Source organism: Dromiciops gliroides, chromosome 2 (genome assembly GCF_019393635.1).
Source record: "Dromiciops gliroides isolate mDroGli1 chromosome 2, mDroGli1.pri, whole genome shotgun sequence".
NCBI lineage: Eukaryota > Metazoa > Chordata > Mammalia > Microbiotheria > Microbiotheriidae > Dromiciops > Dromiciops gliroides.
The window spans coordinates 640907279-640934853 of NC_057862.1; the positions used below are offsets into that span (position 1 = coordinate 640907279).

Below are 27575 nucleotides of genomic sequence, written 5' to 3' on the forward strand. Positions count from 1 at the left end.
ACAGTTGGTTGAAACAAGTTTCTGTAAAAAGAAAAATCAATAGGGTATTTTTTGTTCAAAAAAGTTTCAGGGCATTTTACATTACATATGAAAGCTACTTAGTTGCTTCTTTTTGGTATTTTAGAATCCTGTTAAAAAGATCCCTCATATTCAACCAACTAATTCTATTTAGTTTAGCTGTGTACCTTATTTCAAAAAACAACAAAGCTCCTGCAAATCATCTCCTCTTTTAGCTTTATTGAGTTATAGAGTATGATGATATGAAGGTGAACTTTTTCATTGCCAGATCAGTAATGGAATTATACTTCTGAGTTAAAGCAATGTCAATCATTATTAAAGTTTGGTTTTTGCCCTTGTAAAACTAAGAAGGTGGATAGTTTGCACAGTGACATTCTTAGAATCAAATAGTTTTTTTTTTAAGTGAGGCAATTGGGGTTAAGTGACTTGCCCAGGGTCACACAGCTAGTAAGTGTTAAGTGTCTGAGGCCGGATTTGAACTCAGGTCCTCCTGACTCCAGGACCGGTGTTCTATCCACTGCGCCACCCAGCATTCAATTTTTAATGCTTTTTACATTCAGTCTTAAATTTTTTATGTGACCTTCAGAGTTAGAGGAATTGGGTTTAAATTCTGGCTCTGCTACTTTCCTGATCCTGTGCTTGTCATTTAACCTTTACCTCACTTTCCTCATCCCTAAAATGAATGAGCTTGTATTAGATGACTTCTCAGGTCCTTTCTAATCTCTAAATCTAATTATAATCCTGTGATCCATACTATCTATGTTGGTTATCCATGGTTCAGTCAGAAACATCATCAGATATCCCCAGTAAAATTCATTTTGGAGTTTCGTATGTATGTAATTCCTTCCCCTTCCTTTCCCATCCCTTCCCTTCCCTTCCCATAACAATTCTTAATTGACTTCTCATGTTTTGCTTAGACCAATATTAGAATTTTTTAATGCTAGGATACACACCAGCAGATGAAGAGGACAACCCTGAAGCATGATACACATTTAGAGCAAATCAGCTTGAGATTTTAAAAATTCCATTTATATTTATTTATTTTTATATATATGTATGTGTGTACACACACACACACACACACACACACACACACACACACACACACACTCTCTCTCTCTCTCTCTCTCTCTCTCTGCCAGTCCAGAATTGACTGCGCTGAGATAATTAAGAAATAGGCTAACAGTGTTACCTCTTTTGAAATGAATCCAGTAAGAGACTGACATGAAGAAGAAATATACTACAAGCCCCATGTAGGTCTTTAGACCTGTACCCTTATCACTTTGCTAAGGGTCATTATTTAACCTAAATAACTTTTATGATAAATTAGATTACTCTTGTGAACTAATTCCACAACACACTTCTTGAGAAGAGCTATACATATATACATACATACATATATATTTGATCTGATCTTTCTGTCAGGTATTAAAAATACTTGATAGTGATTTACAAAAATTTACTCAGCTTCATTCAAAATAATGCAGATTGTGTAACTAACATGACAACAAAACTCTAGTGTGTTTTGAAAGTACAATTCCTTTTCACATAGATCCCTGGCTTGATCTTTATGTGCCACTTATTAGAAATACTTGTAATAAGTTGAAAATTTTCAAATTTTTCTCCTAACTTCACTTAAAGTGAAGCCTGTTATGGCTGTCCCATTATGTTCTCTCCTAGTGACATGAAAAGCATGAACATATTTTCTTAAAATTTCCCCATTTTGTAATTTAAAATATTATGTAGTTCAGTTTTATAGCAGAGAGGATTTTAAGTTGTTTTAGGTAAAAGTCATAACATCAAAAGTCTGTATAAGATTTTCAAGACAATTTATTTAAAATAATGTATTGCATTCTAGTTACATTGAAAGTTTGTTGGAATTTGTTGTAATTAGATTTGACCTGTATTAAATTAAGATGGTTATACTGCTTGCACTGTAATTTTATGTTTATTATATATGTTTAGTTTGAAGCCAAGTGTCAGCTATTTTTATGGACTATCCTTTTTATAGATTTTCCACAGTCCATTATTATACCTAACTGGCAGCTCCTCCCTGCTGTCCAACAAGCATCCTTCTCCCATTCATTATTTGGTGTGTGCTCAAGAAGGAAGTCTTAATTTAAAAATCACCAGAGGTAAAATAAAGGCCAAATTAAAAGGTATACTATTTGAAAAAGAAACAACGACCATGCAAAATATCCTGAAGCCAATTACAACCAACTTTTTTTTTTAAGTGAGGCAATTGGGGTTAAGTGACTTTCCCAGGGTCACAGGCACAGCTAGTAAGTGTCAAGTGTCTGAGGCAGGATTTGAACTCAGGTCCACCTGAATCCAGAGCCAGTGCTTTATCCACTGCACCACCTAGCTGCTCCATTTTTTTGGTTTTTTGCAGGGCAATGGGGGTTAAGTGACTTGCCCAGGGTCACACAGCTAGTAAATGTCAAGTGTCTGAAGCGGGATTTGAAGTCAGGTCCTCCTGAATCTAGGGCCGGTACTTTATCCACTGCGCCACCTAGCCGCCCCCACAACTAACTCTTGATAGTTTTTTCATTGCCAAATACTGCTTCCATCTTTTTGTTAACTTCATTCACTCTTCTCAAGTCCTTCCCTAACACTACCAGCTATGTCTATTTACTATTTACTTTCTTTATGCAGTCTGCATTGAAGCAACAGCCGGAAGAAAAGGTTTTTAGAACCGAAACAGTTTCCTCCTAGATTCCAGTCAACAGAATGAGCCAGTAAGAATAGAGTTGGGGAAGGGGAGGATAGAGCTTTATAGAGTGATCTTTTAGACATTTTCAGCAGCAAGCAGCTGAATAGGGGTTCAGTGTAGAGAACCAAGATAACGTAATGGTTTGTCCCAAGTCAATTATTTTGAATCATTTACATTGATATATGAGTAATCCATATATTTAAAATGTTCATATTATTTAGATTACTAATCTTTCATTAGCATAGATAATGAGGAGTTTGCTGTACCTTCGATATATTTACTACTCAGAGTTTAAGGTTTTAAGTTTTTCAAAATTGGCCTTTTCTTTAAAGGTTTGCTTTGTAACCATGTAGTTGTGAACTTTTTTATTGGGGGGGGAGGTGGTCAAATTGTCCCATAGCCATTCTGTAAAATGTCTTAACCTTGTTAAGGGCATTCTTTTGTAATTTACATTTCTTTAGACAAAATTTTCTTAGGATTATTTTTAAAGAATTGTTGTCAACTGTGTAGCAAACAGTAAAATATACTTTGGTGAAATAGAACAAAATGGGTAGGAAAAGTGTCTGGTTAACTGTGTGGTTCTAGCCCTGGCTCTGCCCCCCCCCCTTTTTTTTTCCTTGGTGGGGCAATGTCTTGCCCAGGGTCACACAGCTAGAAAGTGTCAAGTGTCTGAGGCCAAATTTGAACTCAGGTCCTCCTGAATCCAGGGCTGGTGCTTTATCTACTGTGCCACCTTCTTCCCTTTTTCCCCCCCATTTAACTAGCTACATGACTCCTGGTCAAGGCACTTCTCTTGGCTGCAATTTTCTCATCTTAAAATTGAAGCGTCAAACTGGGTGGTTTCTCAAGGTCCCTTTTGATGGTTTTATAAGGAAAATGTTAGTGATTCTACTTGTTCAATGAAGAAATATAATTGATCATTTAGTTTTTGTTACTGTGTCATTTGTTGCGTGAGATAGGGTGCTGACATCATTAACTGAAGTCTATTTGCATACCCCTGGTACCAGAATTCCCTAATAAAGCTCATGCGGTTATGGAGTGTTAGGAGGGGTTTTAGGGCCTGTTCAATTTGAGCGTCTATCTTCGGAGTAGAGACAGTCTCCTTAAAGTAAGGAAGTGAAGAGAAGCGACTGCGATTCATCAGGCAGCTCGCTTTCACCACGCGTCTCCTTCGGCCCCGGCTTCACAGCTAATCCGTGCCCTTGCCAGTTTCCGTGAGGACAGACTCAGAGCCTCTTTAGCTCACTCTAACCTGTCAGAATGCGTTCCACATCGGCGCGACTTTGAATATATTCTTTATCTTCTTGGTTTCCAAAGCCGTAAGTGAAGCAATTCAATTTTAAATCCTTAACTTGGGTAGGCCATTTACAGTGAAGTATCTGTTACTTTGCCAAAGTACTCACGCGGTTTTTAGAAAAATCATTTGTAGATCTGAGGTCATGGTAGCACAAGACATGACCAAAGCCAGACTGTTCTTTTGCTGAAAATTGCCCAAAAAGATAATTATGGTACGTTTCTCTATTCTGTAGGAACTTAAGTTCAACTCTCCTACTCATAAGACATAAACTATTTCTATAGCCAATAGGTAGTAGTAAATGTGGTCACTTTGCTGTCCTTCACCAGATCAGGTGAGCAAGATAGCGTGTTCTACCAAATGGGTGTTAATGAGGAAAAGAAAGAGACTTGGAGCGTGTTCTGGACAGTTAGGAAGATCACAGAAAAACAGGTCAAGAACATCTGAATGTCGGTTACGTGTCAATTAATGAGTCTTATGAATCAATGAAAGTTCTGCACCTGAAGTTTTCATGGATTTTTAAATGGTAATATGACCTTTAAATCCTAATTTTGATGGGGAAGCCAATTTTAGATGCATAAAATATGCATAATAACAATGTCACTGTTTATATAAGTGCAATGCTTGAGAAGTAATACTGAGTTTATTATACCTGAGCAATATATAGAAATGTAATGTATATCAGCTGTGTATGGTGCACATTAAAAATAGGCCATCAAGCAACTGCATTTTTTTATGCTTCAGCAAATTTCATAGAGTTGAACTCTTTCATCCACTGAGTATGGTTTTAGGCAGCATTTGTGTTCCTGATTATTTTTAAGTTCTCATTTTCGTTGCTTATATAGTATGAAGTCATTCTATCAATTATAGTTTATTCTGAAATCCTCTGCAGCTAGGAGGTATTGCACATGAAAAGGATAGATAGATGTGGGGCACCATTTACATAAGAGTTGTTGATTAAAATTGTAGTGTGGGTTGCCAGTAAGGTATTGGAAATAGGTACTAATGGAAGAAGCTACCTCTCAAATGAAACAACAAAGTCAATAGTCCACTCTCAATTGCTTGCATTAGTCAGTCAGATATAGATCATATGGCATAGCTTAAGGTTTATAATTGGCTTAGGGATAAGAAGGGACATTTTATCAAATATATTCCCCAAGTATCTTGGTTCAGAATTGCTAAAAGATGTACAAAGTACATAGTTCTACACAGAAGTTAACATATTGTGTAGTCTATTTGAGCAGAGTTGGTGGGATAGGGGAGGGGGAAGGAATGCATTACTTTTTAGACATAAATGATTGCATCATCTTTGAATAAGAAAAACATATCAGAGCTTGCTGAAACAACTTGGACTTGACGTTGAAGTGCTTGGGTTCTCTAACCTTGTATAGGTCAGTTCACCTCTCTGAGCCACAATTTCCTAATTTTACAGATGGGGACAATAATACTTGAATTACCTGCCTCACAAGGTTGTTAAGAAAGCGTTTTATAAACTGTCAAGTGCTATACAAATGTGAACTATATCAGATCATCATGCCAGAAGTCTCACAGTCATACAGTAAGCCATGTTACAGTTTATTGTCTCCTCCCTATTTTCTTCCTCCATCAATAATACTAACCAAGCAGCCATTTGTCAGGGGACAGTTAAGGGAGATTTTTTCTTGAGAGCTGCTTATTGTGAATTTTACGGCTTATAAGTCTTTTCTAACTTGACCTAAGGCTATGACCTAGAGATTTTTTCCTAATTTCTTTTTTTTTTTCCATCCTGTTTCCTTGCCTTTTCTGTTTCCACATCCTTTTCTCTGACTTTGTTCTAGCACCTAGAACCATGTTTTAGACGTGGTAGGTATTTATAAATGTTTGTTGTATACAATTGTTCTTACTTTTTTATACTCTTTTGCCCTATACTTGTCCCTATTAAGTTTCCTACTCTTGTCAGTTTTTCTCTGATTCTGATGCTAGTCTTTCTCAGTCCCCATCTTGTATCTCTGCTTCTCATGTTTTTCCCACCTGATTGTTTTTCTCTTGACTTCCTCGTCTGTCACTTTGCCTTCTGCTTCTGACTATGTTAAAAATCCTATCTTCCACTCACCTGCCAGCTGAACACATAAGTAAGCTGCATTTAAGCAGAATAATCAATAATCATGAGAACTTTAAGCAAAATCTACCTTAGTTTTCCTGTAGTCAGTATTGTTTTCAATGGTAGCATGAGGATGTTTAATTTTTTTGTGCAGTAGTATTCTTTGACCACAAGGTGGAAGTCATTCATTAGTGAACACTGCAAAATATTAATCCATAGCTTCTTTATTTTGTGGCCTTTGTAATTATTTTACCAAGCAAATGTCTAATAAATGGGCATCATAAATGTAATTAGACCATGATATCTTCTGAAAAGTCTTACCTTTTAAAATATTGAATAGGGTAGTAACTTTTGGTCTACTCTTAAATGTTTACTTTTCATTGAAAATTATGTAGATCCACAAGAAGATCCATAATAAAAGTTAAAAGCTTGATTTTAAAGAATTGAAGTTGACATTTCTCATGTGATATTTCTTAAATAGACATTTTATTCTATAAATTTTGGGAAATTGAAGAAAAGAGCACTGGTCAGAGAGTTATTCTAAGTTTACTTCTGTCATAGTTGAACAAATTATTTGTTTTAAGTTTTAAGCTCACTTTTCTAAACTGGAATGTTATTTGCTCTGCCTTTCTCACAGGGTTGTTATAAGTGAACTTTAATACTTGGGTGGATCTACTATGATTTTATCAACGTAGACACCCCTTCCACCAATTCCCTCCAACCTTCTATGGCTCTTGTCCATATTCATCAAATACAGTGGAAGTTTTTCTCTTTGTCATTTGACATTATGTGGTTACCAGCAGAAGATATGGAATGACCTTCGGTTATTTATGCTCTGAATACATTATTAGTCTATCCTTTTTTCATACCATGCATTTCTTCGATTACATTCTAAATGAAACCCTTTGTAAACCATATTCCCTTATTTTTCCATTCACTTTAAAGAAATTTGCTTCTATGGTAGCCCTTCCTTTCATGCAAATAAACATTATTTGATTACTTGCTTTGAAGAAAGAAGGACAATTTTAAAGGTTCTTACAATTTGAAGTAAAAACATTCCATTGGAAGATAAGTGGTCTATAAGGAGCTTTGTTTTAGATATATGAGTGGTTGTGTCTTATTCTGAGGCAAAGTTCAATAAGAAATGTAGAGAAACAAGTGCTATGAGGCATCAATAGTCGATTGAGGATTTTCAAGCTTTTTGAGGGTAGGTGGTATGTCCAAATAATTTTGTTTCTGGGCACTTGGCAGAATCTTTTAAAATTGAATTGGTAGAGTTTCTTTTAGGTTTGAATTAATTTACATTTCTTCTAACTTCTAAAGTTTATAAAATCCTGCAGTATTATCATGATTTTAAGTCAAGAAACATGTGAAATGATTTGCCCAGGGTCACACAACCAATAAATTATAGAACCTGGAGTCAGTTTAGATCCTTAGTCTCCAAATCCAGAGCACTTTCCTCTATACCATGCTGCCTTGTATAGATAGTAATTGATAGACAGTCTTTGTTTGAGTCCTATCATTTAAGAAATTAGAAAAGGGATTATAACAGTAGCCCAACAGTTGCATTTCTTTTCCTGATGTCACCTCTAGAGTTCATTTTAATATAGACCACCTTCAAGTCATATCAACCAATAGATTTGATTATTTAAAATTTTTTTTGAAATTCCTTATTCTTTTGGGGGGGGGGGTGAGGCAATTGGGGTTAAGTGACTTGCCCAGGGTCACACAGCTAGTAAATGTCAAGTGTCTGAGGTCGAATTTGAACTCAGGTCCTCCTGAATCCAGGGCTGGTGCTTTATCCGCTGTGCCACTTAGCTGCCCCCAACCAATAGATTTGAATAATGCTAACCAATTAGATTTGTTTGATAGTGACCTGCCTCTATCAAAAAAGGATAACCCATGGAAAATTCCCTGCAGTGCTTTTGGGGGGTGGAGGGGCAAGACTTTTCTTCTGCTTGTGCTAACTGGCATGCTGAAGCTCTCTCTTCCTCCTCTACTACACAGCCTGGGATTGTGAGAAATTAGGGAGACACGTGGTCAATCCTTTACTGGTATAACGTTGATAAATTAATAATATAGTATCCAAAACTGGTGTCTATAGTAATTAATTTTCAAACAACTCAGTTTGAATCTTTACTCTGCCACTTAGTTCCTGTGTGACTGTTGGATATGTCTCTTAATCTCTAGATTTTTGCCTCAATGACTTTCACAGTTCTTTCTAGTTATCATAAATCTGATTTTATCATCTTTTATGTCAGATTATAAATTGACATCATCTTCTTGAAATGGATATGTTTGCAGTTAGTAAAGGAACCACAAGGGGATGCCAAAGACTTGATTTTAATGTTGTAGAACCATTGAATTTACATCTTGCCATTCCCCTGGATAACTATAACCTAAACAGAATGCCCCCCAAATTGACATTTTACTGCGTTTAAATGTTTTGTGAAGAATTGAGGAACTTGCAGGTAATTTTTTTTTTAAAGTTCATTTTAACTAGAAATTGTCTTATTGCCTTTGGAATTATCCATATGCACATTTAAATTTTGGTATTTCTGGAGACTGTAGGATCCTATTTGAAATAACTAATCCTAGATATTATCTTATTGTCATATATCATCTCAAAAACTTTACTCTTGTGATAGAAATATAACATGACTTCACTATATATAGAAAAGTTGTATGTAAAGAAAATGTGTATGGAATGTTTTTTGGTGCTTCCTGTTCTTTGAAGGTTGAGTTCACACTTAAAACTGGTAGAACCAAGACCATTTAGTTAGCTTTCTTTGGCAAGGAGTGAGAGTCTTCTTTATGACTCTTAAGGTTTCAGGGAATGGAGGGAAGCTGAGAATGTCAGGTGGCCTCAACCCTCTCAATTAAGGGGAATAGAAAATATCTGGAGTGGATGTTGTGGAGAACTGTGTTAAATCAGTAAAAGAATAACCGTGTGGTCATTTATTTTTAAAAAGTAAAGTTTCATTAACAAGTACTAAGAAGAGTCTAAATCATCAAGTCTGAATTAATAGAATTTAAGAACGTAGGCAGTTTTGTTATTTTCAAATATGGAACAAGTATTGAGTTAGGGCAAAGATGGACATTTTTTCAGAATGCAGTTGGACTAAGTCTGTTGGAGAAAGAGAGAACTATATTATGAAGTTGGCTTTTATTGAGTGTGTTTCATTGGTAAATGGGACATCCAGTTACTAGATTGTAGTAGATCATTTGGATTTTTTTGCTTCTAAAACTCACATTTAGTTAATAGAAATTTCATATAAACTTGATATCCATGTACAAAACACCTTCTATGTCTATGTGTTGTACTCTGGGAAAGATAGAAGTAAAAGCCTGCCTGCTTTCATGGAACTCAGTCTAATTGGAGTGGGGTTAAGGTAAAACTATGGCACATATATGGTGATACAAAACCTAGACCATAATTTCATAATGTGGGTTTTTGTTTTGTTTTGTTTTGTTTTTTAGTGAGGCAGTTGGGGTCAAGTGACTTGCCCAGGGTCACAGAGCTGTTAGATATCTGTATTTTCTATGTAACTATATAAAATTAGTATCATTATAAAGCAGAATGGACCGAAATACAATCATCTTCACTGAACTTAAATGTTTCAAGGGACTTTAGAAGGTCATATAGTTTAAACCATACTCCAACAAGGATTCTTTTTACTGTTTTTTGACAATTGCTTAATTTAGTCTTTGTAGATCTGTAATGAAAAGGAAACCACTGCTTTCTGTGGCAGTCTTCGTTTTTTGGTAGTTTTCTCATTGTTAGAGGTTGTTCCTTATGTCTGCTAATTCTACAGTCTGAGGCCCAGTGCTACATGTCTACACAGATGTTGTACTTGATAGCCCTTCAGGCACTTGCAGACATCTGTCATGTCTCTGTTCAGTCTCCTACAACCTAGATTTCCCTAGTTCCTAAAACTAACCCTCATGTGGGATTATCTTAAGGCCTTTTGTCATCCTGGTCACCCATCTCTGGACATTTTCCAAGGTTATCACTTTCCTTCCTAAAGTGTGGTACCGTAACTGAACATAATATTATGGGTTTGGCCTGGGTATAGCAAGAAATATCATGTCCCCAATCCTGGACATTCTGCTCCTCTTCACGCACCCAAGGATTGCATGAGCTTTACTGTTTGCTCTGTCACACTGTTGAGTCACTGAATTTTCAAACCACTAAAACTGTCAGTTCTTTTGCAGACAAATGTTATCTAACCATGTGTATCCTATCTTACCCATTTGAAGTTGATTTTTATAGCCACACAAACTGTAAGACTGCATTTATTTCACCTTAATAGCTTTGGCACAGTGTTTACTGAGATACGGATTGCTATCCAAGGTCAAAAATGGCCAGGGGTTGGAGAGGGTTCAGGGAGTCCAATTGCGAAGTACCAAGTACAAAGTGCTCCATCCTCCTTAGATGGAAACATGAAAGACCATGTTAAATATGGGATAATGGAAAGATCTTTGGACTAGAGTCAGACAACCTAAACTCGTTTTAATGAATGTCTTCCACTTATTAACTGCCATATGGAACAAGTCGGCTTACTAAGGATACTACTATTTGCTTATACCTACTTTATAGCATTGAGAGTCAAGAGAGAAAGGATGTATGGAAGTGCTTTGGAAAACTGTAAAGCATTATATTAGAAATGAAAATTCTAAAACCTAACAATTGAAATTTAAAATTGAAATTAAAATTTAAAATTCATTTATTTGTTTAATAAATAAATTATTAAATGGGTTGGGGGGGTAGTCAAGTGAGGATGTATAGTTATTAAACTGCATTTAAAAAGTCATAAACTTTCAAGGAAATTGTTTAATAAAAACTTATAAATTATATTTGTTTCTCTACGTTTTAAAGTAGCTTATTGGTCTTATATTTGCATTCTCAGTTTAAATTCAAAACATCACTGTTCTGTTCACCTCATTGAAAATTAGGATTAGGTTATAAAGGCTGAGGAAGAAGAACCAATAAATTTTTAACATTATATACATCTGTACCGGAGAAGGTGTTACTCCCAACATCTGTATGATAGAGCTAACCTCTGTAGGTTAGTCATTCTCCATTCATTCTGAATTGAGGAATGAGAAAAAGTTACTACCATTAATGGTGACTTTGGACTCAATATTTGTATGATGTGAACTGAAAGCCAATTGTTTCTAAATTGAGGACTACCTTATATGAGTAGTTTATCTCTAGGAAAAAAATAAGTGATCTTTAATTCCATACTTTTCTGTGTATGGTCATGTCAGAAATGTTTCTATTTAGATTTTTTTTCTAAATCAGTTTTAAAAGAGGGAGGCAGCATGGTTTAATAGAAATAGCATTCATCTTGAAGTCCTAACTTTGGTTTAAATTATGACCGTGTGTGACCTTGGGCAAACAGTTTAACCTTTCTGAGCTTCATTTTTTTTCAGGGAGTTTTGCGGAAGGATCTTTAAGATCCCTGCCAGCTTAAAGTTCTGTGATCCTGGGTTTTTGAAGGGAAATAATAAGGGTTTGACAGTTATTTGTTTTTCCAAAGCATTTTTGATGCTTGCTCTTTGAATATCTGAAATATTGTTATGTGTGTTACTGTGATAAAGACCAGAGGTGTCAAACATGCAGTTTGAAGTGGGGGTGAAGCTATTTTAAAATGTAATTGGGAGGGGCAGCTAGGTGGCGAAGTGGATAGAGCACCAGCCCTGGAGTCAGGAGTACCTGAGTTCAAATCCGGCCTCAGACACTTAACACTTACTAGCTGTGTAACCCTGGGCAAGTCACTTAACCTCAATTGCCTCACTTAAAAAAATGTAATTGGGACACAGTTAACAAAATAATTAAAAATACAATAGAACATAAATAAACGATATTTGGTTTTCTAAGTCAGTGTGCAGGCCACAGGGATCCTTACACATGGTTTAGTGGTCCAGGTTTCTATTTGAGTTTGACACCACTGATGTTGATAGTAACTGAGCATTTATGAAAAATAAAAGATGCCTTTCATTAAGAAAGTACAATAGAATTAGTATGGGATAAAGTTAAAATGATTATAAAGATGGGTAGTCTCATTCTGCTTCTAATTAACTCCAATTTTGTTACTACCAAAATGATATCATTATAGGGAAAAATAATTGCAAGTTAATTAGTGTTTTCCTTCCTATGTGTATTTATTAAAGGTAGGACTTTGAAAAATGGAGTGAAAGAATTGATTTACATGGCACTTGTCTTCATTTATTTATTAAATGTATGTTATCTTTAAATTTACAGAATTACTAGAAAATGTAACATTAATACATAAACCAGTATCTTTGCAACCCCGGGGGCTGATCAATAAAGGAAACTGGTGCTACATCAATGCTGTATCCTTTCCCAAAGTTTACTTTTTTTTTTTAAGTTATCTTTGTATTCAGTTTAATCCAGGAGCTCTTAAGGTCTGTAAACTTATTTTTGAAAATATTTTGATATCTATTTCAATGTAATTTAATTTTCTTTGGCTTGTAAATGATATAAACCGAGATTGATGAGTTAAGCTGAATTTTGTTGAGGTTCTTTCTACTTGGAGTCAACTCAGAGTTTGATTTACTATTCACTAGCCTTTATAGTCAGGGTAGGGTTACCAGATTGAAATGGAATTTCAATAAATAATAATAAAATAAAAGGTTTTTTCGTCAGCTAGGATTTTGATTAAAACCATTTTGTATAGACAAACCTGTTTTCATAATAAATTCCTACATTGACTTGAATGAGAACGGGAAAGGATTACACGATTGGTCAATTCTTATGTGTGTTATGATTTTCTTATTTTATGAAGTTTAAGTGTTTTATGTGTCTTAAGAAAACATTTCTTGCATTTTATTCTTTCCTTTATTCCTCCTTAATGCTGTTATCTAGACACTGCAGGCATTGGTTGCTTGCCCCCCAATGTATCATCTAATGAAGTTCATTCCAGTGTATTCCAAAGTGCAGCGGCCATGCACGTCAACACCCATGATAGACAGTTTGTAAGTAGTATCCTCAGGCTGTAGCCTTGTCTTTTTATACTGAGACTATGTAATTTAACAGGATTATGTGCTTTCCGAGAACAAATACGCATTTCTTTTGAGTATTGTGATGCCTCTTTTATGAGCTTACAGATTAATTTTGTCTAATATGGCCAAAGTTTTTATGGAAAGCAAAAATAAAACGTTCAAAAATAGTCATAATGATGATGGTTTTGAAGAACTAGCAATTGAATGCCCAGTTCCTATTTGTTTTGATCTTTTAAGGAATATTACGATTGTAAATATCATTTAATATGACATTCTCTAATTGGAATTAAACTTCATCCAAAAAATTTCCAATATGCTTTTTCACTTCCTTTTCATTTTACTTCCAGTGTTCGACTAATGAATGAATTCACCAATATGCCAATACCTCCAAAAGCCAAACAAGGTAAGTTTATTAGTTAAATGGTTCTCTTATTACTTTACAAAATGAATAATAGAAGTGGATAAGGACTAAAATGGCTTAATTTAAGCTTCTTATGAAACAAAATATAAAAAATATAAAAAAAATGTTTTATTTAAAACATTTTATTATAGAATTGTATACAAAGGTACATATCAATCAGCAACTATTTAAGTACCTGTTATATGCCTGCTTTAGACACCCCAAGCTTCTTTTGTTATAACTGCTTCCTTCCATTTTTGAATATGCTTTAATTTTTATATCTTGTGTCTTATTTCTCTTGTAGCTCTTGGTGACAAGATAGTGAGGGATATACGCCCTGGAGCTGCCTTTGAACCCACTTATATATATAGACTACTGACAGTTATCAAGTCAAGCCTCTCTGAAAAGGTTGGAGATTTCTCTAGTGTCTCTAATGTTAAGTTGTAGCAGGTGCCTCAGTGGATAGAGCCTAGACCTGAAATTGTGCAGACCTGAGTTCAAATTTGGCCTCAGACCCCTCTGTCTACCTCAGTTTCCTCATCTATAAAATGGGGATAATAACAGCATCTGTGTCCCAGGGGTGTCTGAGAATAAAACGAACTATTTATAAAGCTCTTTGCAAACCTTAAAGTGCCTTAGAAATGCCAACTCTTATGACTATTAATTATATTTATTTCCAGTCTAATTGTCAGTCTGCTGTATAAAAAGTACTTTTTGGCATTGGACAAAATGCTAGCAATACCAGGACTTTGGATCAAATTTAGGTGTAGCCTAGAGTCACCAGTGTGGTATCAATGACATTTAAGGAGAATTTATTCCTCAAATTTGAGGCTGGATCAGGGTATGCAGTGATATAGAAAGATGGAGGTATAGTTCATTGCAATGTAACAAGACACTACTAGGCACTAGGCACAATGTAGATTGCTCAGAATTTAATTTTCAGTACCTAATTATGTAAGGAGCTGCAGTGGCATTTGAAATCAATTCTTGGACACATTGTATTTGCATTTATTTATAGGTTTCTAAGAACTAATATTTACATAGCACTTAATGTGGTTACATAAATTATCTTGTTAGAGCCATATACTGATGTTGTGAGATCAATATTAGAGATAGATTGTCTTTTTATGGTGGAGAAAAGTGAAGCATCCATAGTCCTATAGCCTGTAAGTGTCAGAGGTGAGATTTAAGCCCAGGTCCATTTCTTCTTCCACTAAGTCACATTGATTCATAGATATTTGACCTCAAATGGAGCTAGTTATCACCATTCACCACTGCCCTTTTGTACACTTTCTGTTCCTTCTATCTGCTTACAGTGGAGTGGTAGAAAGATAGATGGAGTTGGAGTCAGACTATATTCACATTTCAGCTTTTAGTATTGATTACGTGTATGGCCTCAGGCAACCCAGTAAACCTATTTTTCTGTTTCTTCTTTGTTAAAAAAAAAAAAAAAGATAAAGAAATTGGACTCAGTGACTTCTGAGATTCCTTCCAGCTCTGACTTTGTATGTAATCCCGCCTGAATCCCTACTCTGTGCTTTCCCCATGTCCTGTTGAGATGCAGATCTAAGTTCCCAAAGTAGTGCTAAACATCCAGACAGATGACCTTATTTCCCCAAAAGAAGCATCAAAAAGGAAAGCTGAAAAGGTGGAGAGTTTGCAGCATATCTCGCAAATATTCTGAGAATACTAAGTCTTGTTTTTCCTTTTTAGGGTCGGCAGGAAGATGCTGAAGAATATTTAGGATTTATTCTAAATGGACTACATGAGGAAATGTTGAACTTAAAGAAACTTCTTTTACCAAATAATGAAAGTAGGTTATCTGAGTTGCTTTACTTGCCAAAAAAAACTATATTGAGAAAGTTCCCAAGAATTGTTTAAAATAAGTGTTTAGTGGCTGTTTTCCCCACCATTCTTGCCTTCCATAAAAAGCCAGTAGTTTACTGATTAAATGTCTGATAATCCTAGTTATGGACCTACACTAGAAAATTGTCTTACAAAGTATACAAAAGGAATGTTATTTCTGGAGAAGAAATATTCAAGAAGCATAAACATGCTATCATCATTATTGACAGATTTGAAGTACATGCTATATGTAAGGTATTAACATTAGGCAATGTCCTGTGTCAATAAAACCTGAACAACATTTTGCATTAATATTTTTCAAAACTTTTGTAAGAATATTTGGACTTTTAAACCAGTCATTTTTAAAGTGACTTTTGAGATTTTTCACCAAACTAAGTACAAATTCCAAATGATTACCTTTTGACTTTTAGCACACCTTGGCCTTAAAAATAATGTATATACTTTAAATAAATTCAAGGAGAAACATCAACTGTATTTTTTTTCATTTTGATTACCTGAATTGTTTATTTATTGACTAAAGTTTTTTTTTTTTTTAAGTTTTTGGTGAGGCACTTGGGGTTAAGTGACTTGCCTAGGGTCACACAGGTAGTAATTGTTAAGTGTCTGAGGTCGGATTTGAACTCAGGGCCTCCTGACTGCTCTATGCACTGCACCACCTAGCTGCCCTAAAGTTTTTAAACATTTAAATTAGAAGCCTTTAAGTAGCTAGAACTTTTGCTAACGGTTTTTATAGATGAAAATGTAATCTTATATTTCCCTTTCAGAATTTTCAGTTTCCAATGGACCTGAAACACAGTCTATACCTGAAGATGAACAGGGACAAGGAGAAGGTAGTGAGGATGAGTGGGAACAAGTTGGCCCTCGCAACAAGACGTCAGTCACTCGGCAAGCCGACTTCATTCAGACTCCAATTACTGGCATTTTTGGGGGACACATAAGGTGTGTCACCTTTTAGAAAGATTGACCATTTCTATAGCTGCTTCAGTACTTTGCCTTCTTAATATTGTTTGGCTCCAAAATGTTCTTGTTGCTCTCCGGAATTGCAGATTTGAAAGGGACCTTAAGTGGCTTTGCCATCTGCAGCTGCATAGCCTCTTGCTCCACTTCAGCATAGCTCTAATTCTTGGGAACATTTCCTTACAGTATCAGACATTTGCCTCTGGAACTTCTACCAATTGTTCCTATTTCTTCCCACAGAACCAAACTGAACAAGCCTAATTTCTCTTCTACAACTGCCACATCATGTGGCAAGAACAACTCAAGGCTTTCTACCCTCCTGGGTGCTCCCTCTCCACTGAATGTTGTCCATCTCACCAGTGTCCTGCCTAAAATGCGGCACGTGGGATGGAGCACAATGCTTTGGGTGTGACCTAATCAGAAAGAGTGGGGCAGACATTGCCTCTTCAACGTGGAAGCTCTGTCCCTCAATGTAGCATTGTAGGCTCCTGGGAAGCCTCCAGTCAAGCAAGTCAAGCTCTTGTTCAGACACATTTCAGGCAACTATGCCCATCCCACCCGCCTTTGAGTTTGGGAAGTTTATTCTTTTGAACCCAGATTTTGCATTTATCCCTATCCACTTTAATTTCAATAGGTGTGTTTAAATCCTGAGGCTCTGCTCTGCTCTCTCTGCTAGGTTGGTGTCATTTGGGGGTGTTCTGGAAAAGCTGGTGGACCCATGGGCTTAGCAGTCAGGAAGATCTGGGTCCATGCCCCTCCTCAGACACTAGCTGTGCCACCCTGCACAATACACTTTCTCAGACCCAGTTTATACATTTATAAAATGAGGAAATCTCCCAGGTTTGGATGATTGGGAGTGTCATGATATATGTAAAGCACTTTGTAAACATTAAAAGTACTCACCATTGATAGAAATATTAAACAGCTTAGGCCTAAACATGGTTCCCTAGAGCATGCAAATTCTACCTCAGTAAGTACTCTATAAGATGTAGAACAGAAAAGGGCTTTAGAGTTTAGCTAAACATTCTCATTTTATAGTTTATGACAAGACCCAAAGATGTCACCAATTCAGAAAGAGGAGTAGATTTGTAATGAGAAGATCTCTGTTCAAATCCTAGTTTTGTTCCTTACTACTTGTGCAACTTTGGGCAAGTCACTTTATTTTTGGAACCTCAGTTTCTTTATCTAGAAAAGTTTGACCTACATGATCTCTAAACCCTTTTCTAGCTCTAAATTCTGTGATCTAATCTAGGAACCAAAACAATAATCAGTAATGCCAGTGCATTTTGATAGACTTATTAGAAAATGCAAAGTCAAAGCTGTCCTTACGACTTACTTGAGTGGTCCACATCCAAGAGACCAATGATTGCTTAAGCCTTTTTGCACACAGTAGAACTGAGTTGACTATGACAGATTCAAATGAACAAGGCTCTTTTAAGTATGGAAACAAATCAAAGAAAATAACTTATTTCATCTTTTTTTTTTTTAATTTTGTGGGGCAATGGGGGTTAAGTGACTTGCCCAAGGTCACACAGCTAGTAAGTGTCAAGTGTCTGAGGCTGGATTTGAACTCAGGTACTCCTGAATCCAGGGCCGGTGCTTTATCCACTGCGCCATCTAGCTGCCCCCATCATTTTTGTTTTATAGACAGATACCTGTACATAAAATCATACTCAGTTTGTTTACTCACCCTACAGTAGGTCACCCAGCAGACCACAGAAACAGTATTACATCATGAACTACTAGAATGTTTCCTTCTCCAAGGCAAGATGAGATACAGAGTATCTAAAATCAAATCAACTGCTGATGCCCTTTCTGTCCCCCACTGCTGCCCTAAGCATCAGAAATAGAAAAATATAATGGAAAAAAACAATTGGGGCAGCTAGGTGGCGCAGTGAATAAAGCACTGGCCCTGGATTCAGGAGTACCTGAGTTCAAATCTGGCCTCAGACACTTAACACTTATCAGCTGTGTGACCCTGGGCAAGTCACTTAACCCCCATTGCCCCACAAAAAAAAAAAAACAAAAAACAAACAAACAAAAAAAACCCAATTAAAATAGCATGGTAGAATTGCTATTTCTTTACTTGGAAGAGTATGTTTACCCTCCCAGAATGTTAATTTTTTTTTTTTACATACCTCTTCAAACATCTTTTCTGTAATTTTTGTATGGGGAATGGCATTTGATCCATAAGAAAGGTTTTTTAACCCACGTTGGGATTTTCCCCTTGTGTCAGAAGTTCTAGACATCTGGGACATTATCAGATGTTGGATTGCTTTAGGATGGGATGAACCAAAATGCTTTGCTTCTAAGTAAAATAGAGCATTTGTGAGCATTTAAAGACCAAAACTAGTATACACCAAGTAGAGTTTATTGGCTACACAGTCTTAATGGCAAAATGAAATTTTACTTTTCTTGTGGGGTTAAAGGTAAAGCAATTTGTGAAGTGAAATTCACTTTTTTTTTTAAAAAAATACTTAATTTTTTAACATTCTTTTTAAAGTTTTAAACTCCAAATTCTCTCTCTCCTTCCAGCCTCTCCCCCACCCACTGACAAGGCAAGTAATATCCATTATACATGTGTAGCCATGTAAAAAATTTCTATATTAGCCATGTTGCAATAAATAAATAAATAAAAATGCAAGAAAAATCGAGAGAAAAAAACACGCTTCAATTTGTACTCAAGAATTCAGTTGTCTCTGTGGAGGTGGATAGCATCTTTTATCATGATTCCTTTGGAATTGTCTTGGATCTTTGTCTTGATCAGAGTAGCTAAGTCTTTCACAGTAGATCATTCTTACAATATTGCTGTTACTGTGTACAATGTTGTACTGGTTCTGGTCACTTTATTTTGCATTAATTAATATTAAGTCTTCCCAGGTATTTCTGAAACCATTCTTCTCATCATTTTGCATAACACAGTGGTATTCCATCACAATCATTTACCACAACTTATTTAACAATTCTCCAGTTGATGGGCATTCTTCCCAGTTCGAATTCTTTGCCACTATGAAAAGAGCTGCTATAAATTTCCTTTTTCCTTTGATCTGTTTGGTATATAGATTTAAAAGTGTTAGTGCTGGGTCAAAGGGTATGTACAGTTTTATGGTTCTTTGGACATAATTCCAAATTTTTTTTGTGGAATGGCAGGATTCGTTCATAACTCCAAAAATGGTACATTAATGTCCCAATTTTCCACATTTGCTCCAGCATTTATCAATTCCCTTTTCTGTCTTGTTAGCCAATCCGATGGCAGAATTCTTTTGATTTGCTTTTTAATTTAATTGTCTCTAATCGGTAATTATTTAGAGCATTTTTTTCTTGTAACTATTGATAGCTTTCATTTCTTCTGAATATTGCCTGTTCTTGTCTTTTGACAATTTATCAACTGGGGAATGGCTTTTATTTTTATAAATTTGGCTCAGTTCCTTATATAGTTGAGAAAGGAGGCCTTTGTCAGAGAAACTTGCTGTAAAATTTTCCCCCAGTTTCCTGTTTTCCTTCTAATTTTGGCTGCATTGGTTTTGTTTGTGCAAAAATGTTTAAATTTAATGTAATCAGAATTATCCATTTTACTTCCCATGATCCTCTCTATCTCTTGTTTGGCTATAAGTTCTTTGCTTAGGCATACATTTGATAGGTAAAATTTTCCATTCTCCCCTTATTTGTTTATGCCATTATTCTTTAAGTCTAAATTATGTTTCTGTTTTGATCTTATACAGTATAAGTGATTACCACTTTGTAATACAGTTTGAAATCTAGTACTGCTAGGCTGCCTTCCTTCACCTTTTTTCATTGATTCCTTTGATATTCTTGACTTTTTGTACTTCCAGATAAATTTTGTTGGGTTTTTTAATTTTTGGGGTTTTTTTAAGCTTTATGAAGTGATTCTTTGGTAGTTTGATATGGCACTAAATAAATTAAGTTAATTTAGATAGAAGTGTCATTTTTATTATATTGGCTCAGCCTACTCACAGACAAGTAGTTCTCCAGTTGTTTAGATCTGTTTTTTGTTGGTTTTTCTTTTTTGAGAAGAGTGTTTTGTAATTGTGTTCATATAGTTCCTGGGTACATCTGCAGGAAATTCACTTTCTTTTAAAACATTATGACAAAGTTGAGCTTAACTAGAAAGAGTGACAAACTGGTGATGGAGTATATATAGATTTTTTTTTTTTTTTAGTGAGGCAATTGGGGTTAAGTGACTTGCCCAGGGTCACACAGCTAGTAAGTATTACGTGTCTGAGGCCGGATTTGAACTCAGGTACTCCTGACTCCAGGGCCGGTGCTCTATCCACTGCGCCACCTAGCTGCCCCTTGGAGTATATATTAAAAGTGTTTGTATGACCCTGGGCAAGTCACTTAACCCTCATTGCCCCGCCAAAAACAAAACCAAAAACAGTGTTTATAGGAGTCATATAACATTCAGTTTTGGAGAACATTATATGCCATATTTCAGATTATCTTTGTTATCTGATCTTTTGAAATAGATAGCTTTTATCTATTTAAATAACCCTAATGATTAGCTTTAGGAGGTAGTGGCAGAAGTTATATTTTCTATAATCTTTGTCTTTCTGTTCTTTCAGATCTGTAGTTTACCAACAGAGTTCAAAGGAATCTGCCACTTTGCAGCCATTTTTTACCTTGCAATTGGATATCCAGTCTGAGAAGATACACACAGTCCAGGATGCATTGGAAAGTCTGGTGGCAAGAGAGTCTGTCCAAGGATATACCACAAAAACCAAGCAAGAGGTATTTTAACAGAAACAACAGGTTTTGAGGGAGAGAGCCCCAGGCTAGCCGGGGAAAGATGGCATTGCAAGAATTTAAACCAACATCCCTGGAATCAACTCCAGATTCATAGTTCTCTTTACTACACTGAATTTTTTTCAAAGTAGCTCTGTCAGTATTGAAATTTAAAAATTAGATCTCTGGGAGAGAATAATTTGTCAATTACTTAATCATTATATTACTAATTTAGGCTAAACTAATATAATTGAACCTGATTCATGTTTCCTTGGATTCATTACAATGCCATTTAATATTTTCCTTAATGTGAATTAAGCACGTATTCAGTTTTTAACTCCCAGCATTCAATGATTATGTGGTGTTTGTGTGAGCCATTCAACAAGCATTTATTAAGCTGCTACTATGTGCTAGGCACTATGGTGGGTCCTAGAGGTACAGATACAAAAGATGTTGATTCCTACTAAAAAAAAGTTTACATTCTATAAGAGATAAAAATATATAAGTGTATACTGATTAAGGATATACAGAACAAATATAGTGCTTACTGAGGGCGTTAGAATTGGGAGGGATCAGTTATGGCTTCAGGCAGAAAGAAGGTACAGCTTGAGCTGCATCTTGAAGGAGTAGAGGGATTCTAAGATCACAGGTAAGGAGAAGGAGGGGAGATCATTCCTGGCTTGGAGAATGGAGATCATCGGTGCCATCAATGTGGGAGCAACAGACAAGACCAGCCTGGCTAAACCAGAGAACACAAGGAGCAAAGCTAGAAAAACACTGAAGCAAGATTGGGGGAGACTTAAACAACCAAACAGAAGAGCTAACACTTTATCCTAGAGATAATAGGGAGAATCTGCTCTTTTGTAAATGGAGAGGATTGAGCTCAAGGAGTCCTTCAGATAAGAAGTTCTGTGAATCTGGTGATTCATTCTAGCTGGCACATAGCTAATTTGGAATAAACAGTATAAATTGTTTGGTTGGACTTTGTACTTAAGCTTCTGAGGGTGATAAAATTTAAAGTTGTAACCATAGTTTAGAGAGAAAAGAGGAGAGGGGAGGGGGGATGGAAGAGGTTTACAGTTTAATCTGTCTGCTGAACAAAAATGAGATGCTGCTACTTTTTATAGTGGTTTCTAAGTGATGTGGCACATACAGTTAATTGATTACTCAATAATTGTTTTAAATAGCTCCTTATTTAGTACTTGCAAGATAAAATTACAAATTCCATAGCCTGACATTCAAGTTTTTGTCCCTCCTCAGTTTTTCCAGATAGCACTTTGGTTCTTTGCTATATTGCTTGGTTATTACCATACTATTTTTTGCCATGTCACATTGTCCATTAGTAGACTGTAAGGTCCTTTATGATATTGTTTTTCATCTTTTTGTCATTAGTTTCTATAGTAGAATCAAATGGAAATGGATCCCTGCAGGTCACATATTACTTAGAAAAGCACAGATTAGCATTATCAATGATGTGTTGTATTTTTTTTTTTTGTTAAAAATTTTCTATTTACTTTTTTGGTGAGACAATTGGGGTTAAGTGACTTGCCCAGGGTAGTGTCTGAGGCTGGATTTGAACTCAGGTCCACCTGACTCCAGGGCCAGGTGCTCTATCCACTGTGCCACCTAGCTGCCCTTCCATTTACATTTTAATCTGGTACTAGCTACACTCAGTCTAGCTGAGAACTGAACAGATAGTATACCTTTACACTCTAAAATGAGTATTTCATAAATATAAGAATCTGGGACCCATTGTAGGGATAAAGTATAATTGATACTGTATCTGAAATGACTATTTTCACTTTAGCTACAGATTGTTCACTATAATTTGAAATTCATATTGTTGTTGAATCATTTTTCGGTGGTGTCCAGCTCTCTGTAACACTAATTGGGGTTTTCTTGGCAAAGACACTGGAGTGGTTTGCCATTCCAGCTCATTTTACAGATGAGGAAACTGGGGCAAAAAAGGTTAAGTGACTTGCCCAGGGTCATACAGTGTTTGAGGCCAGATTTGAATTCAGGAAGATGAGTGTTTTGACACTCTATTCACTGCACACCTGGCTGCCCTCTGCAATGCATGAAAGTCAAAACATGAGAACCTCAATAAGAAAATAAGAAAAACAGTTCAGTGTAAAGTAATTTGAGTTACAGGATACAGAAATATTTTGGTAAAAAGCGACGTGCTTCTGAGAAGTGAAATAGACGTCTAAATATTATAACGCCAGTTTTTCAGAGGGTGTAGCAGACAAGGTAGTTAGTTATTTAGTTCTGTTTTTTTACTATCAAAATAAATTCATTAATATTTTTCAGTGGTCAGCATATCTTTGCAAGCACTTGCCACGCATCTAAAATTTTTAGTAAAGACTTGGTCAAAATAAAATATGAGAGGGGGCGGCTAGGTGGCGCAGTGGATAAAGCACTGGCCCTGGATTCAGGAGGACCAGGGTTCAAATCTGGCCTCAGACACTTGACAGTTACTAGCTGTGTGACCCTGGGCAAGTCACTTAACCCCCATTGCCGCCCCCCCCCCCCCAATATGAGAAAGTAAAATTATTTGAAATGTGAAAAAATTAAATGTTGGATTGGTAGGCCTATAGAAACATTAGTGGAATATAAAAGGTGTATCTTTGTTCTTTTTTTTTTTTTTTGGTGAGGCAATTGGGGTTAAGTGACTTGCCCAGGGTCACACAGCTAGTAAGTGTCAAGTGTCTGAGGCCAGATTTGAACTCAGGTCCTCCTGAATCCAGGGCCAGTGCTTTATCCACTGTGCCATCTAGCTGCCCCTAAAAGGTGTATCTTAAAAAGAAATGTGATAGAAACTCAGCCAAGTATAAAAGTGGCAGTCACTGTTAGATTTAAGACTTCGATGGTCTGGGCCTGATGGAGTCTCAGAGATCATTCAGTCCAACTTTCATTTTACAGAGAAAAACCTGAAGCTGGAGAAGTGACTCTCCAAGTGACCACATGCAGTTGGTGGCAGAGCTGTGACTCAACCCAGCTTCCTTCCTCACAGGGCACTGTCCTGTTTCTTCCCCCTTCCCCCTTCTGTTAATATTAACAACAGTATTTGTTTATGAAGAGTAACATGGTATAGTGGGCAGAAGACAGGTCAAGCCCTGTCCATGACATGAGACCCCAGGCAAGTCACTGTAATGCCCTGAGTCCCCAGCAGAGCTTCAGAACAGATGACAGGAGCCTTCTGGAAGCTCTCTAGACCGAAGAAGTCACAGGCCCAATCGAGAGAGAGTGAAAGAAAGAGGGAACAAGAAAGTCACACAGATATGTGACTTTTGCTCTTTCACCTCTACCATAAGTCAGGGTCCAAATCATTAGTGCTTTTGGACTTTCAGAAAAGCCCAGAGTGTACAACTGGTGACAGCAAATGGGTGTCATTGGAGGACCTGCTTTGCTCTGTCTACCTCCAGCTTGGTAGCCATTGTAATGCTAGAAGACTGTCCCGTGTGCCACAAGGTCTGTGGGGTCAGGTGAGAGGCCAGGCCATGGGAGCATTGAAGTGGCAGAGTGAATCGGTCAGTTGCTTTTTCTCTAATTTCTTTTGGTTTCCTGTGCTCTCAAAGTCACTATTGCCCCAGTCTCCCCAAGTACACAGAGGGATTGTTTCCCACCTCGTTTCAAAGGGGACGATGGTTGTAGGAGATGAGGGATCAGTTAGCTCACGGGATGGCTTTTGCTTTCAGAAAGGCAGGACTCATTCATGTGCCCTCTGTCTTAGGTCGAGATTAGTCGGAGAGTGACCCTGGAAAAACTCCCTCCTGTTCTTGTTCTGCACCTCAAACGGTTTGTGTATGAGAAGACCGGTGGATGTCAGAAACTTATTAAGAATATTGAGTATCCTGTGGACTTGGAAATTAGCAGAGGTAACATTCAGTTTTCTTATATTTTAAAGAGATAGTGATTTAAGACCTTGGTTGTCACACCTTTCATGTTAACACTGGAAAAAATTGTATTTTTAAAAAATCTTCTTTGATTTTTCCATGAACATTTCTGATTGAATATTAATGTTATTATCTAGAGGAAGATTGGTAGGTATGTCTTGAGTTTTATCAAAGAGGAAAGTTTTTTAAGTTACTTAACCATAGTCTGCATTTTTTTTTCTTGACTTTGAAAAAGTGCAGAATTAGATTAGGGAAATGTCTAGCTATTGTCCATCATTATGTTGTATCAGTTTTTACTGTAATCCTGTATTTTCTCAGTTAAAATACTGAAAAATTTATCAGAAGAGCATGTTACTCTTATTTTTCTGATTTTCTTCTGGTGGAAGTTAAGTTGATACTAGAAAAGTTGTAAATGTGCTTTTATTGTGGCCATTAAACATAGACTTTAGTAATTTTCAACTTTAGGAAAACTACTGATTATTCTACATCGAAGTCCCATCCACTGAAGTTCTATTCTGATGCCTTGTGATTAGGTTAGCCCTGGGTTTTTGAAAGCTGTGCCAGTGGTTGAAGCTCTGCTTGCCCCTACCAAGCTGGAAAGGCTTCCAGTTTGGGTGTGCCATCTCAGAGAACCAGACTCTCCAAGTTGAGAGTCTCATCACTGAAGTTAGTCAGACTTGTTCACAAAGCCAGACTGTTAAGGTGTAAAGGGGTTTCAGTCTGTGTCAGCAAAGGGGAAAGTATCTACACCAGTAAAAGCACATGTGGTTTGAAACACACTAACTACAGCTTTAAGTAAAGTGTCAAGACTGAGGAATGGTGTGCTCTGGCTAAGTGAATTCGAGCCAGCTACTCAGTGGCATCTGTCCTTGGGGCTCTTTCGTGGGACTATAGCTACAGTGATGAATGTAGAACTTTTTAATCCATTGACCAAAGTAATCATCAGTTTGGTACCATGCATTTTAAAAGATATCTAAGAAAATACAGAATTACAGAATTGTCCTGCTGGTCTTATTAGTTAAGAAATATACATTTAAATAGAAAAACAAAGTCTTTCCCCAAGAGTTTGACTGGAAGAAAGTATGAGGAATCACACAATCTACAATATTTGCATTTCCCAGAAGAAAATTTCGAGTAGGCTTATACCAACGTAAAGGTGATTGTGGCTACATTGGGTCAGTTGAAAAAGCAGACAAATATACATGTGAAGTTTGCTTTGGGGGGGTCATTTAACTAGTGGACAAACTTAAACATGATCTAAACTGTTAAGTATCTCCCTCAGAACACAATTACAGAAGTAGGTAGCGGAAAGTTTCAGCCTGTTATTTCTTACATGGTACCCAGCAAATAAACTAACTCTGATTCTCAATAAACCTAGTTGATGTTTTAGATTTAAGACTACTTTTACCGGGGGCCCAGAGGACTCTGATAGCAGACTTGCTTTATGACTTCTGGTTTAAAGCACACAAGGACAATTTCTGAAGTTACTTTTCCTTTGTTTGACAGTTAGAGCAGCTGTTCTTGAGGAGGCAGGTTTTTTCTAGCGTGGACTTTCAGTTAACTGGTGCCCCTTTTAAACAGTTTTTAAAATTCCAATATTACCATACTAGGCATGGCACGGCTCAATTGTGAAGCCACTTGAACTATTTTGCAGTTTTTTGGGTGGTTCCTGGTGTTTCTTATATTGAAATCTTGTGTTGTGTTCAATGTTTAGAAGTCTTCCAGTACCTTAGAACTGTTGGCATTTTGTTTTTCAGAACTACTTTCTCCAGGTGTAAAAAATAAAAATTTTAAAGGCCACAGAAACTATCGACTTTTTGCAGGTATGTACATTTGTGTAACGTATTCAGTTATATATAGCATGTATAATTATTTTGTTAAGGAATCCCTAAATCAGTTATAACTTACTTGGAAACCTAGGTTTATATAGTTTGGTAATGGATTCTTAGCCCTGAACCAGTTCCAAAATAAGACCTGTTTCATAATTTAAATTTTTTTTGGCCATTGCGGATTTTTTGTGGGGCAATGGATATCTGTAGAGAGGACTTTACAAGGTGCAAATGCTTAACTGTAGAATGGATTGATATATGATATGAAGCTCTTACTCTGTGTCAAACTCAGTGTTAAAAAACTGGGGATACAAATACCAGCAAGTAAAATATCCCCTACCCTCGGGGAGCTTACATTCTAGTGAAGGAAGATAAGGCATAGATGCTAGAAAGCAAGGGGTGAGCTCTGTCTCTGTCTCTGTCTCTGTCTCTGTCTCTGTCTCTCTCGTCACACACACACACACACACACACACACACACACACACACACACACGCACACATCCATCCATCATGGGGCATGGTGAATCCAGGAAGTAATGTGGAGTCTTGGGTCCTGCAAAAGAAAGGAAGAGCCCATCTCTCAGAGCTGGGGGACCAAAGTAGAATCAAGGCTCCATGGGGAAGGCATGAGCATGATGGTTAGAAAGCAGACAGCATGGCATGGGAAGTGAGTGAGAGATTTTTGTTTAGAGCAAAACTTACCCCACCCTATCCTTAAGCCGCAGTTCCCATTGTCATACCTTATATCA

The 27575-nt window shown here is 36.6% G+C and overlaps 1 protein-coding gene across 8 annotated transcripts in view; it reads left to right on the plus strand.

The window, feature by feature from the left end:
• The window catches only part of USP10 (ubiquitin specific peptidase 10), a 90227-nt gene that overhangs the window by 60471 nt on the left and 2181 nt on the right, over window positions 1-27575 (plus strand). For all 8 annotated transcript variants that reach the window (XM_043982209.1, XM_043982211.1, XM_043982214.1 and 5 more), the window contains 9 exons: window positions 12374-12465; window positions 12998-13107; window positions 13482-13537; window positions 13839-13942; window positions 15248-15347; window positions 16165-16339; window positions 20941-21106; window positions 24834-24978; window positions 26754-26819. In XM_043982209.1, coding sequence (XP_043838144.1) covers window positions 12374-12465; window positions 12998-13107; window positions 13482-13537; window positions 13839-13942; window positions 15248-15347; window positions 16165-16339; window positions 20941-21106; window positions 24834-24978; window positions 26754-26819 — 1014 coding nt within the window. The remainder of the gene's footprint in view (window positions 1-12373; window positions 12466-12997; window positions 13108-13481; window positions 13538-13838; window positions 13943-15247; window positions 15348-16164; window positions 16340-20940; window positions 21107-24833; window positions 24979-26753; window positions 26820-27575) is intronic.